The sequence below is a fragment of the Sorex araneus genome, chromosome 2 (assembly GCF_027595985.1).
Source record: "Sorex araneus isolate mSorAra2 chromosome 2, mSorAra2.pri, whole genome shotgun sequence".
Classification (NCBI taxonomy): domain Eukaryota; kingdom Metazoa; phylum Chordata; class Mammalia; order Eulipotyphla; family Soricidae; genus Sorex; species Sorex araneus.
In genome coordinates, this window is record NC_073303.1 from 345507570 (window position 1) to 345519391 (window position 11822).

An 11822-nucleotide genomic window follows, 5' to 3' on the forward strand; every position below is an offset into this window, starting at 1 on the left:
ACGAAACTCGGAATGCATTTCCGGGATGAAAGGAAAGAAAGCCTGAAGGCACCCAGCGTGACGTGCGGCCCCAGAGCTGACCGATGGCGGTGGGAAGAGGACGGAGCGCGCAGAGAGGCAACACCAGCCAGGCGCCTCCGCAGCGGCTACCGCCGCCGCCGCCGCCGCCACCGGTTCATTCACGCTCCGCGGAGCCAATGGGCGGAGAGCGTGGGCGGGGGGAGCTCGGGAGCAGCGGCGCTGATTGGCTCTCGGCGAGCGCGGGGCGGGGCGGATGGGCTCGGGCGGGCGCACGAGCGGAAAGCCGTGGGCGCGCGCTTCCGGTCTTTGTGGCTGCGGCTGCTGCCTGACCGCTCCGGGGCTCGGCGGTGAGGGACGCGGGGCCCCGGGCGGACGGAGGGCGGGGAGCGAGTGCGGCCCGGGCGGCGGGGCTGGGTTGCTGGAGCCTCTTCCCGGGAGGTGTTCATCCGGTGCCGGCGGCGTGGACGGGGTGGCCAGCCCTGCAGCCTTGCCTCCCGGCGCATTGGGCAGTTGCTCCCCCAGACGCGTCGCTTTGCTAACGGCGCGGGTGAACCCCCGAAGGAGAAGTAGACCGGCCAGCGCGGCCAGGCTCCCAAATAAAGCACGCCTTGGTGGCCAGAATAAATTGCCCAGTCGCTGAAGTTAGCTGTAGTTTTTAGGGTTAGAACTTCTCTTACTGCCCTGCGCTTTCCAGCACTTAACCTCCCTGTCGCTGACTCCCCGTCCAGCCCCACATTGGATGATGTTTGATCTTTATCACAGATTTTAAGCACACAATTACTTGTTGCTGCGTTTTACTTTGATTTTTCTTTAGCACGTTCGGACCCTGTGAAAGCAGAGGGTGAGCCTTTGGTATTTCTAGGTAGGTTTAGGATCATACCTAATGTTTTTGAACACATGGGCAGCATTTAACATATTTCTTGGTTAATTCCTCGGTAGATGTTTATTCACAGAAACCTTTGTAAACACCACTCAGAAAGGTCTAGAGAATAAATGCCCCAGTATTTGTTGAAGAAATTCGTGGGATACCAAATTTGATGAAATGGCAAAGATCCGGTAATTTTTATTTACAGGAACTCATGTAAATAAGATTTTTTTCTGAGATGTTTCACTGCTTTAAGTGAAAATCAGTATTGCTATAGAATATAAGAAAAATTTCCTTTCCATCTGCATCATTAAATCTTAGCGAAAAATCTACCCTTATAAGCCTGAGATTTATGTATACTTACCGAGAAAGGAAGTTTTATAGACATGTATACTTACCAAGAAAGGAAGTTTTATAGACATGTTAAATGATAGATTTTTCTCCTTTTTTTTTCTTTTTTTTTTTTTTTTCAGATTTTTCTCCTTGAGAGTCAGGCTTAAATGTGAATTTGAAAAAGGAAGTTTGTCAGTATGTAACTCATTACTAGTGCATTCTTCTGAGAATTTCAGAAATTCCAAAGTAATTTTTTTTTCTAAAGTAATTTCTTAAGAATATCCCTAGGGCTGGAGCAATAGCATTATGGTATTATGGGTAGGGCGTTTGCCTTGCACGTGGGCAACCCAGGTTCGATTCCCAGCATCCCATATGGTCCCCTGAGCACTGCCAGGAGTAATGCCTGAGTGCAGAGCCAGGAGTAACGCCTGTGCATTGCCGAATGTGACCCAAAAAAAAAGAAAAAGAAGAAGAAGAAGAATATCCCTAGAGGTAATTTCTTAGGAATCCTAAGAAACGGTAGATCTTGATCGAGGTGAGTGATTTTTTAGTTTGTCACTGATTATTAGTTACAGTCTCAAACATGCTTCTTTTTAGTAATTACTTGATTACTATCTGATACTAGCTGATCATTATTAAACTTCGTACTAGTTCTACTTTGCTTTCATACTGTATATTAACTGTGCTTTTATTACCTTCAGGAAAGAGAAAAAGAAAACTCAAATTCTGAAGCACAAGACTCAGTTGTAGTGAGTGAGCTTTTTGCTAAGCTATTTCAGCACCATGGCCGTGGAATCCAGAGCCATTTCAACTTTGGTACCTCGGAATCACCAGGAACTAATATTAGTGAAAGTGGAAGAAAGTCTTTCGTGGGGTCAGAAATCTAGAAAGAATGGGAGTAATCAATCTTGCCAAGAATTGTTTCGCCAACAATTCAGAAAGTTTTGCTACCAGGAGACACCAGGGCCCCGGGAGGCCTTGGGCCGACTCCAGGAGCTCTGCTATCAGTGGCTCATGCCTGAGGTGCACAGCAAGGAGCAGATCCTGGAGCTGCTGGTGCTGGAGCAGTTCCTGAGTATTCTACCTGAGGAGCTGCAGATCTGGGTTCAGCAGCATAGTCCACAAAGTGGCGAGGAAGCTGTGACACTTCTGGAGGATTTGGAGAGGGAATTCGATGATCCAGGGCAACAGGTGGGAATGGGGAAAAGTGGTATGTTGAGAGAAAGGTATTTACAGATTAAAGCATGTGGCATAATTGTAGTGGGTAAAAATTTGTTTCTGCTAAACCTTAATTCATACCTATCTTGTTAAGTGGTTCCTTTTTCCCTCTTACCCCTAATGCTCTTTGTTAACATCTTTGAGGTGTATGTGCATGATCTGGGGATCACTCCAGCAACCCTTGGCCATGTGAGCCGGACATTGAATGCTAGCACCCAACCAGCATTCAAGACTTTGCCCTCGTGAGGCAGATGCTGCTCTCCCTACAACCAGTCATTCTGCTGTCTTACTAAGCAGTTTCCCTAGAGATTTTTCTCCCTGGGCTAATCCTGTTTTACTGATTTCAGGTCCCAGCTAGTCCACAGGGCCCTTCAGTGCCTTGGAAGGATTTGACATGTCTTGGAACTTCCCAAAAGTTAACAAATATCCAACTCCAGCCTTTAAAGACACAGCTGAAGCCCTGGAACTCTTGCCCTCCCCCTCAAAGTGGTAAGAAATAAGAGACTCATCTGGGAAGTATTAGCAGTTAAGCCTCTGGTCTTGTGAATACAGAATTAATTGCCTTTTACAAACCTGCCCCAACTAAGTCTCACCTTTTTAATTCTAGATTGGAGGTGCTCACTTTAGCAGCTTTTACTCAGCGTCCCTCACAAACTGCTGTCAGTTTTCCTGGGTCATTTTCACAGTCACTTATTTATTCCTTCATTAGGTAACATAATAGGGTATTCCTGCCATGTTCACTGGTTCTCTGTCTTTCAGGGACTTTTAGTTCTAGAGGGGGTAATGAATGACTTAAAGGGCAACTGCAGTATAGAGTAGTAAATGCTGAGGACTGTGGGGCACATCTTAAGGCATTTAAGCAAACTTAGCAAATCAAGATGCTTTTTGTTTGAAAAGACTCTTAAGTGAAGGTTTGAACTATGAGTAAAAGAGGTCAATAGATAGAAGGGAAAGTCTCCTAAAGCTTAAAGAGGAAACTGTTTCTGTACTCACAGCTCTCCTGACATGGGACATGGGGGTTTCCCCTCATATTTAAGCAATACTGACCAACCCAGAATTAGCACAGACCCCGAAGGTTGTAATGACCCACAGGCTGACTTCTCATGATGAACTGCCAGTCACACTTCAGTCCCTGGGTTCCTGACACTTAGTTTCCTTTGGCGGCTACCAATTGGAACTTCCATAACCCCTCTTCAGGCTGCATAATTTTCTGTTAGGACTCACAGAATTCAGAGACACTTAGACTATGGATGATCAGTTCATTGTAAGCGATGCAGCGGAACAGCTATCTAGAGGGTGAGTTCCAGAGTCCTGAGCTCAGCTTTGTCCCTGGGGCGCTGGGTGTACTCATAACTTGAAAAGCTTTAGGAGCCATTTCATTTAAGGTTTTTGTGAATGCTGGTTATTTAACTATGACTGATTAAATCATACAGCAGAACCTGGCAAGCTACTCGTGGTATACTCGATATGCCAAAAACAGTAACAATGACAGTCCTCATCCCCTAATTCTTCAAGAGCCCTGAATACGCCATCGGGCTACACTAGCATGTGACAGGGATGAATGGAGACGTCACTGGCACCCACATAAGCAAATCGATGAACAACAGGATGACAGTGATACAGTGACAGTGATTAAATCATTGCTTGTCAATAATTAGCTCAATCTCCCTGGAGGTTGGATGGTAAATTGAAAGTTTCAAACCTTTTGATACATTTAGTTTTCTTGGCAGCTAGTCCCCACCACTAGTCCACCCGAATCCTCCCAGAGTCACTCATTAGCATATAATCAGATATGATTAAAGGGACTTATGAATAACGGAAGACACTCTGTTACCCTCGCTACTTAGGAGAGTTCAAGGGTTTTTAAACCTTTGTGCTAGGAATTTAGGATGAAGATCAAATGTACATTTCTGATGCAGTGCCATCACACAAGCAAGGCCACAAAATTCTCAAGCTGAGAAAATACAACCTATTTTGGGAATTACAGGTACAAGTGGTCTACTTAAAATTGAAAGTTGGCTGATGGTATGAAAACAGTGAATATTCAAACTCACCCTTCAGATTTTGTTTGTGTGGGGTCCACACATAGGTGCTTGGGGGCTACTCCTAGGTTGGTGCAAGGGGAATGTGCAATACCAGGGATCAAACCAGAGTCTTCAGTATGCAAAATAATGTTTTCTAGTTCTTTTAGCTAGACCTGCCCCTCAGATTCTTAATTTTGATCTGTTCTAGTGGTATGTGTTTTGCTACATTTTGTGTTAGGCAGGCAGCTTCTGATCAGCCATGTTACCATTAAAGAGAATCAACTGACACTGTCCAGGGTACTACGTTGCCAGTTTTTTGGATATACCTGTATGTATATATTTTTTCACATTATGTCAGATTTTGGCCTCATTATAAAGTATACTTTGTGTTAGATAATTTTTCCCTACTATAGGCAGTTGTTCTGAGTATTTTAAAGGTATGCAAACCTATCGGTTGCATTTTCTTCTTCTTCTTCTTCTTTTTTTTTTTTTTTAAATGGGACCATACCTTGTGGTGCTCAGGGCTTCCTCCTGGCTTTGCACTTAGGAATTACTCCTGGTGGTGCTCATGGGACAGATAGGACTCTGGGGATCAAACCTGGATCAGCTGTGTGCAAGGCAAATGTCCTGCCTGCTGTACTATAATTCTGACCTCTCCACTTAAGATATTTTGAAGTTATGATAAATTTATCTGAACATAACCCCATTATAAGTGAAGGAAAGTCAGTAGTTCAATTTTACTTGAACAGAGAATTCATAGGAGAAGTGGTGAGAGATGAAATAGACAAATAGGGCCGACTCTGTAAAACTGTCATCCTGATTACTTGATTAGTTTGTATGCTATAGTGGGTATAGTCTAACGATTTTGGACATGGCAGTGACATAATTGGCTTAAGTTTTGGAACTTAGCATGTGAGTGGGAATGGAATTGAGGAAGGCAAGAATAGAGCTCTATTAGAGACCTGTACTTCAAGTGGTTCCAGTAAGTAAATCAAGATAGGTTATGGTAAGAGGTAGAAGATCAAAGTTGGCTCGTATTCTGAACTACTTAAATCACATTGCAATAGTTGCTGATTGCTAAAGGTAGAGCATAAGCAAGAGGTTTAAGGATGACAGTCTGATTTCCATCTTGGACAACTGGTTAATGGTGGTGCTATTCCTATTAATGGGAAACCAGGGAGGAAACACATGTGTTTAGTTTGGTACATTTTTGGTGTTTGTGAAATAGTCACAAGTAATATGCCACATTAGCAGCTATTGGATATGAGGGTTTTGAGCTCAATAGAGTGAAATAAGAGAGGACTGGGTATATGGGGCAACATTTGCTATTAACATAACTTCTAAATGAAGCCTAAGATGTAGAGAGTTTGTTGAGTGAGGATACATGAGAAGCCAGGACAGAACCCTGATGAATTCATAATTGAGTGATTGACCTAAGCTTTTGAGTGACAGAGTCAGACTAACAGAACTGAAAGAGAATGTTCGTAAAGTAAGGATAGGGTCTCCAGGGTCAATGGTGTGGAGAGGACAACTACTAACATCTGCTGGATTAAGCTGCTATGAGGTTGGTGACAAAAAGTGGTAAGAGGTGGTGGTTGGGTAGTGGGGAGGGAAACCAGGTTGCTGAGTAGGCATGAATATAGACAAGCCTTTCAATAAATGTTACTGTGAGTGAGAGGAGAGTGAGAGTAAGTACAAAAGAGCCGTGTAAGGCAGAGTTTGATTTTAAAACAATGAAGAAAAACAGTTGACTTAAAGTCTGATGAACAGGAGTTAGTGGAGAATGGAGGATTGGTGATCAAAAAGAAATAAGTGTTTGGTCAATTATAAGCTCAAAGGAGACATGAAAGGATGAGCTTCTAAATGTAGATGTTGACCTTGGTGTTAGAAAGGTGGGACTATAACGACCAACTGAAGAAATGGTATGTGTAGACAGTGACATCTTTTATAGGTGGTAGTTTCTTTTCTCATAAAGATGATCTAGAATGGCTAGAGAAATATAAAATCTGACATTTTTTCTATTATCATTTCAGATTCTGAAACCAGTGAATCAGCAGCAAAGGACTTAACAAGAGAAAAATCACAAAGAATTCCCCAAGAGCCTTCATTTGGAGGAATTAGTGAACATAAAAGCAGTTTAGACTGGCAGCAAGGAAGTGCTACAGGGGAAAAACTTACACAGCCTTCCCAAGGAGGCAGTTTTAGTCAAGTCATCTTCACACACAATTCTGTAGGGGACAGTGTCCAACACAGTGGCCCTCAGAGAAACTTGATTCTAAGTGCAAATGCTTTAATGTATCAGAAAGCTCCTACTGATGAAAGACCTTATAAGTGTGATGTGTGTGGACACAGATTCAAACAGCACTCCTCTCTCACGCAGCACCAGAGAATCCATACTGGAGAAAAGCCTTATAAGTGTAACCAATGTGGAAAAGCCTTTAGTTTGAGATCGTACCTTATTATTCATCAGAGAATTCACAGTGGTGAGAAAGCATATGAGTGTAGTGAATGTGGGAAGGCCTTCAGTCAGAGCTCAGCCCTCATTAGACATCGGAAAATTCATACTGGTGAGAAAGCTTGTAAGTGTAATGAATGTGGTAAAGCATTCAGTCAAAGTTCTTATCTCATTATACACCAAAGAATTCACACTGGTGAAAAACCCTATGAATGTAATGAGTGTGGAAAAACCTTCAGCCAGAGCTCAAAACTTATTAGACATCAGCGAATTCATACAGGAGAGAGACCTTACGAGTGTAACGAATGTGGAAAAGCTTTCAGGCAGAGCTCAGAGTTGATTAGCCATCAGAGAATACATAGTGGAGAAAAGCCCTATGAATGTAACGAGTGTGGAAAAGCCTTCAGCTTGAGCTCAAACCTCATCAGACACCAGAGAATTCATAGTGGAGAGGAACCTTATCAGTGTAATGAATGTGGCAAGACCTTCAAAAGGAGCTCAGCCCTTGTTCAACATCAGAGAATCCATTCTGGGGATGAAGCCTACATATGTAGTGAGTGTGGGAAGGCTTTCAGGCACAGATCAGTGCTGCTACGCCACCAGAGAGTCCATGCTGTAAAGTAACGTAAATACAAATATTCTAAATACTTAAGTCAGATTTTTATCTATTTAGTCAAAAGGTTGACTTTGGAGCAACTCTCCATAAGGGTTTAAACTAGGTTTTCAAGTCAGTAGAACTTTATGCGGCACTTTCCAATACTAATGCTGAGTATTCCTCCAAAAGCTTCAGAGACTTGTCAGAATGGCAGTTGGAAGAACCATTGCTGCCAGCTTTTCTCTTACCATGAGGAGTACTCAGGAATGCAGAGAAATGGGAATGTGATACTGAAGCTTCTTGTTTTCCAAGAGGGGCCAGTGATAACAGGCTCTGTGATTGCATCATTATGGCTGATTTGACAGAGATAAAGACTGAAGAAGATTTTGTTTCAGGAAAACAAAAATGTTGCTGACCAACTAACAGCAATAATGAGACGGGAGCAGGCTCAGAGAGCTGCAGTGCAGGGTAGCTCAGGTTTGATCCCTGCACCACAGCCACACAAATAGTGATGAGGCAGATGGGGAAATAGTTCCATTCATCAGTGATTTCCTGAGCTGTGGGCAGGTGAGAAGTGAGACAGTACAGATTAATTTATTGAGCCGTGATTTCCGTGCTTTGTGCCAGGCACTTGGAGTTCAATGGGAATAGGATATATTCTGCAGTTTAATGGAGAGGACAGATGAGCATGGTGCTATAGTACGAGCAGTGTGATAGGACATCAGGCAGCACCTCTCTCTTGGAGTGAAGAATATACTTCCCAGAAGTATATTAAGAATAAGCAGAATGAGTTCCCCCTGCCAGTGAAGTATGCTGACCAAGGAACAGTGTCTCCAGTAGAAGAAACAGTAGACAAAAATCCAGAGAAAAAAGCCTGTTCTATTTGAAAATTACTGTACAGAGAATTTCTGTAGAGTTTCTTTGAAGTAGAGGTATGTGTGCAGCCAGACTCTTTTAAGAAGTAGCAAAAAATAAGCGAGTGGAGATGTCTTTCTCAGTAGGTAAAACCTTGAGTCCTTGAACCACGACATGATGAGGAACTTTGGTATTCCTGATACCTGGAAGTGGTTAGTAGGTCATTTCTTTGCCCACCACACACAAGGCTAGCACTTTCTGGGGTTTTAAGAGTCAACAATGTTAAGTCTCCCTCAGAGACTGCCAAAACTGAAGCCTCTTTCTGGATCAAAAGCTCAGAAATGTTATAGCTGCCATAACATTTTGTCCCGGGTCTATAACCCCAGTTTCTAGAATACTCCCTGGAACTCCAGTTCTCAGAAGTAGCTTCCAGTTGAGTGGCTATAGGCACTTCACACATACTCACTTTTATCTTCCATTAGCAATATTTCATTGTTTTACAAGTTTTGTTAATGGAAAAAATGTCAACAGGAAATAACTATCATGGTCAATACAGAGCCCTCTCTTCTGAGGGACTAACAGGAAAAGTATGAGACTTGGCACTTACTAGTACAAGGCAGAAAGGCATCCTGAGTTATTTAGCAACCGAAAAATACTCAAGTGCCTAATAGGTTAGAGAACTAACACACCAAAAAATGTAAATCTTTGGTAATCTAGAATCCTGTGCACAGGGCAAGAATTCTCATGAGGATTAAAATAGATGAGCATGGGGCTGGAGCAATAGCACAGCGGGTAGGGTGTTTGCCTTGCACGCGGCCAACCCAGGATCGATTCCCAGCATCCCATACGGTCCCCTGAGCACCGCCACGAGTAATTCCTGACTGCAGAGCCAGGAGTAACCCCTGTGCATTGCCGGGTGTGACCCCAAAAAAGCAAAAAAAAAAAATAGATGAGCATGTAGGTGCCATCAGAATGGCAGAGGGCTAAATACCTGTGTTTGGAGAGAATGTGAACAAAGAAAAGCATAGGATCATTTGGAAGAGTAGTAAATTAAAAAGAAATTTATATAACAACAAGAAGATTTTTTAAATAGAGTCCTTATATATTTGTTGGTAACAAATTCAATAGGTATTTGCTCTGGGCTTTGTATATTTTTCCCCATGAATGCCCAATTTTGCAGAAGAGAAAATGAAGGCTTTGGATTACAGGAGTTTTAAAGATTTTGTAGATAGAAAGTAGTGAAGTCAGCCTAGATTCTTTCTCTAGAGCCACTTATTTCCCTGTGGAAAGGATCCAATGGCAGGGCATTGAAGGGGGGAATAGTTAAATGGTGAATCAGAAAAGGATACATGCAAATAGGCAAAAAATGTTCATCCTTGCTAGAATTAAAAATTTTATTTAAGCAAGAGTTGTGAGGTCACTTTTTCTTCTTCATCAAAGTAACAAAGATTTGGGGAATGGGGACTCTGATTCTGCTGAGTAATGAATAGGTAACAGTCTCTGGCCATTAATACCAGAAGCCTTAAGCAATGCCTTTTGAATTAAAGATTCTGCCAGGATGATGGGAATGTAGCCCAGTGGTTGAATGCATGCTTTGCATATATGAGGCCCTGGATTCAATCCTGTCACTTACACAAAATGGACAAAATTATGCCTGGAAATAATGTCTGAGTGACCATTAATATTTGCAAAGTCTTAAATGCTGTTAAAGTGATGTTGGCTAGTATAGAAGTGACAGCATTCATATCTTGTTCAGTAAAATGTGTGTATAAAGTGATTACATGTAATATATTTATGCATTACAAATATTGGAAATGTAAAATCCCAGAGTGCTATGCTAGTTCCTATCTCATTTTCCTAGGCTGTAGAAAACTTAAGTTCAAATGAGATCAGAAAGTTGAAGCAAATCTAAAATTGCTCTCCAGGGGCTGGAGAGCAAGTATAGCATGTAGGTTCCATCCCCAGCATCCTATATGGTTGTATACTGCCAGGAGTAATCCCTGAGTGCAGAGCTGTAAGTAACCCCTGAGGATCACTGGGTGTGACTCCAAAACCAAAAATAAAACTACTTTCCAAGTTTCTTGTGTGTGAACTGCTTTGATTCTATAGAGTGACTCCTCAGAACATGGGGACTGGAGTAATTTCTCATGCGAGAGAACCTAATTTAGAGACCATTTCTGTAAGAATGAGCCTCTCAGGTAAAGCCCAGTTAGACCAATCTGCTCCCCCTACCCCCCTGAAGTGCTCTGGAATCAAATACTGCTCCTTAGTTATCTTATTGTTCATAATCACCTCATGGGGTGGCAATAATAAGCATAGAGTTAGGAAGGGAAAACTGGCAGTCTTCCAGGTTCTTGCCCACAATGAGAATGAATGATCTTGATTCTGGTAGACACAGGATATGTAGATTTTTCTCTTATTCCCATGGTCTTTTTCAACCACAATGTAGCCACAGATATCTCTCCATTTGGTGACCTGGAATCCCAGGGACTAGCATTTGGCTCAGAAAATAAAGTGCTAAGAACATTATCTCCCAGACTTCCACAACTCTGCCCCACATTCTCCTGGCACATCTCCATGACTGTGTGTTCCCCCATTCCTAAAAGACTCAAAGCAAATTTAGGAATTCAAATTTATTACTTCTTGCATTATGTTTTAGTGGCAAAGTACATATCCAAAGCATGTATATTTGGGGAAAAAAAAACAGGCTACTAGGAGTAATTTACCAAATGATTTTTACTAAAAATAGTAAGGTTGGGGAGACACAGCAGAACAAATAGGAAATACTCCAAAATAATTAGCAATGTTTCTATGGATGGTGGAATTGTGGGTGACTTAGTTTTTTCCCTTTTTTGTAGTACAGAAATTTATAATTACTTCCTAAGTAGGAAAAAAGCTATTAAATGATATTAATAACATGGAATCATCTAATTGTCAATGATAGGAAAAGATTACCCGTAACCATTTGAAGTCTTCCTTGAACTTCTTGACTTCAGTAACAATCACATCAGATCTGGATACAAAACCTGCCCTCATATAACACCTTGCCTCTTATACACCAAATCTTTTGTCAAAAGTGACTTTCTCAGCAGGACCAATACCACAGCTGGTATGGAACTTGCTTGCACACGGCAAACCTGGGTTGATCTCTGACATCCCATAGGGTCCCCTAAGCACTGCCAGGAGTGAGTCCTGAGTGCAGAGCCAGGAGTAATCCCTGAGTATTGCTGGGTATGGCCCAAACCCTCAAATTAAAAAATAAAAATAAAGAAGTGATACTATCTTAAAGAAATCAGAACATCTTAAAGAGGAATCTTTTTTTCTTATTTTCTAAGGTTAGTAAGATTAACTATCAGCAGTTAACTGTGGGGATTAATTGAAGAGAGTAAATAAATTAAAAAGATTTCTCCAAGCTGAGGAATTTCAGGGAAATCAGCATTCACTGCTGAGCATCTA

At 42.1% G+C, this 11822-nt stretch overlaps 1 protein-coding gene across 1 annotated transcript in view; it reads left to right on the forward strand.

The window, feature by feature from the left end:
* The first annotated feature begins 308 nt into the window (after nt 1–308).
* ZNF397 (zinc finger protein 397) overlaps nt 309–11822 on the forward strand; it is a 40815-nt gene continuing 29301 nt past the window's right edge. The window contains exons 1-4 of the mRNA XM_004606072.2: nt 309–368; nt 1921–2410; nt 2785–2926; nt 6495–7536. Of these exons, the coding sequence (XP_004606129.2) occupies nt 2003–2410; nt 2785–2926; nt 6495–7536 (1592 nt within the window). The 5' untranslated portion in view covers nt 309–368; nt 1921–2002. The remainder of the gene's footprint in view (nt 369–1920; nt 2411–2784; nt 2927–6494; nt 7537–11822) is intronic.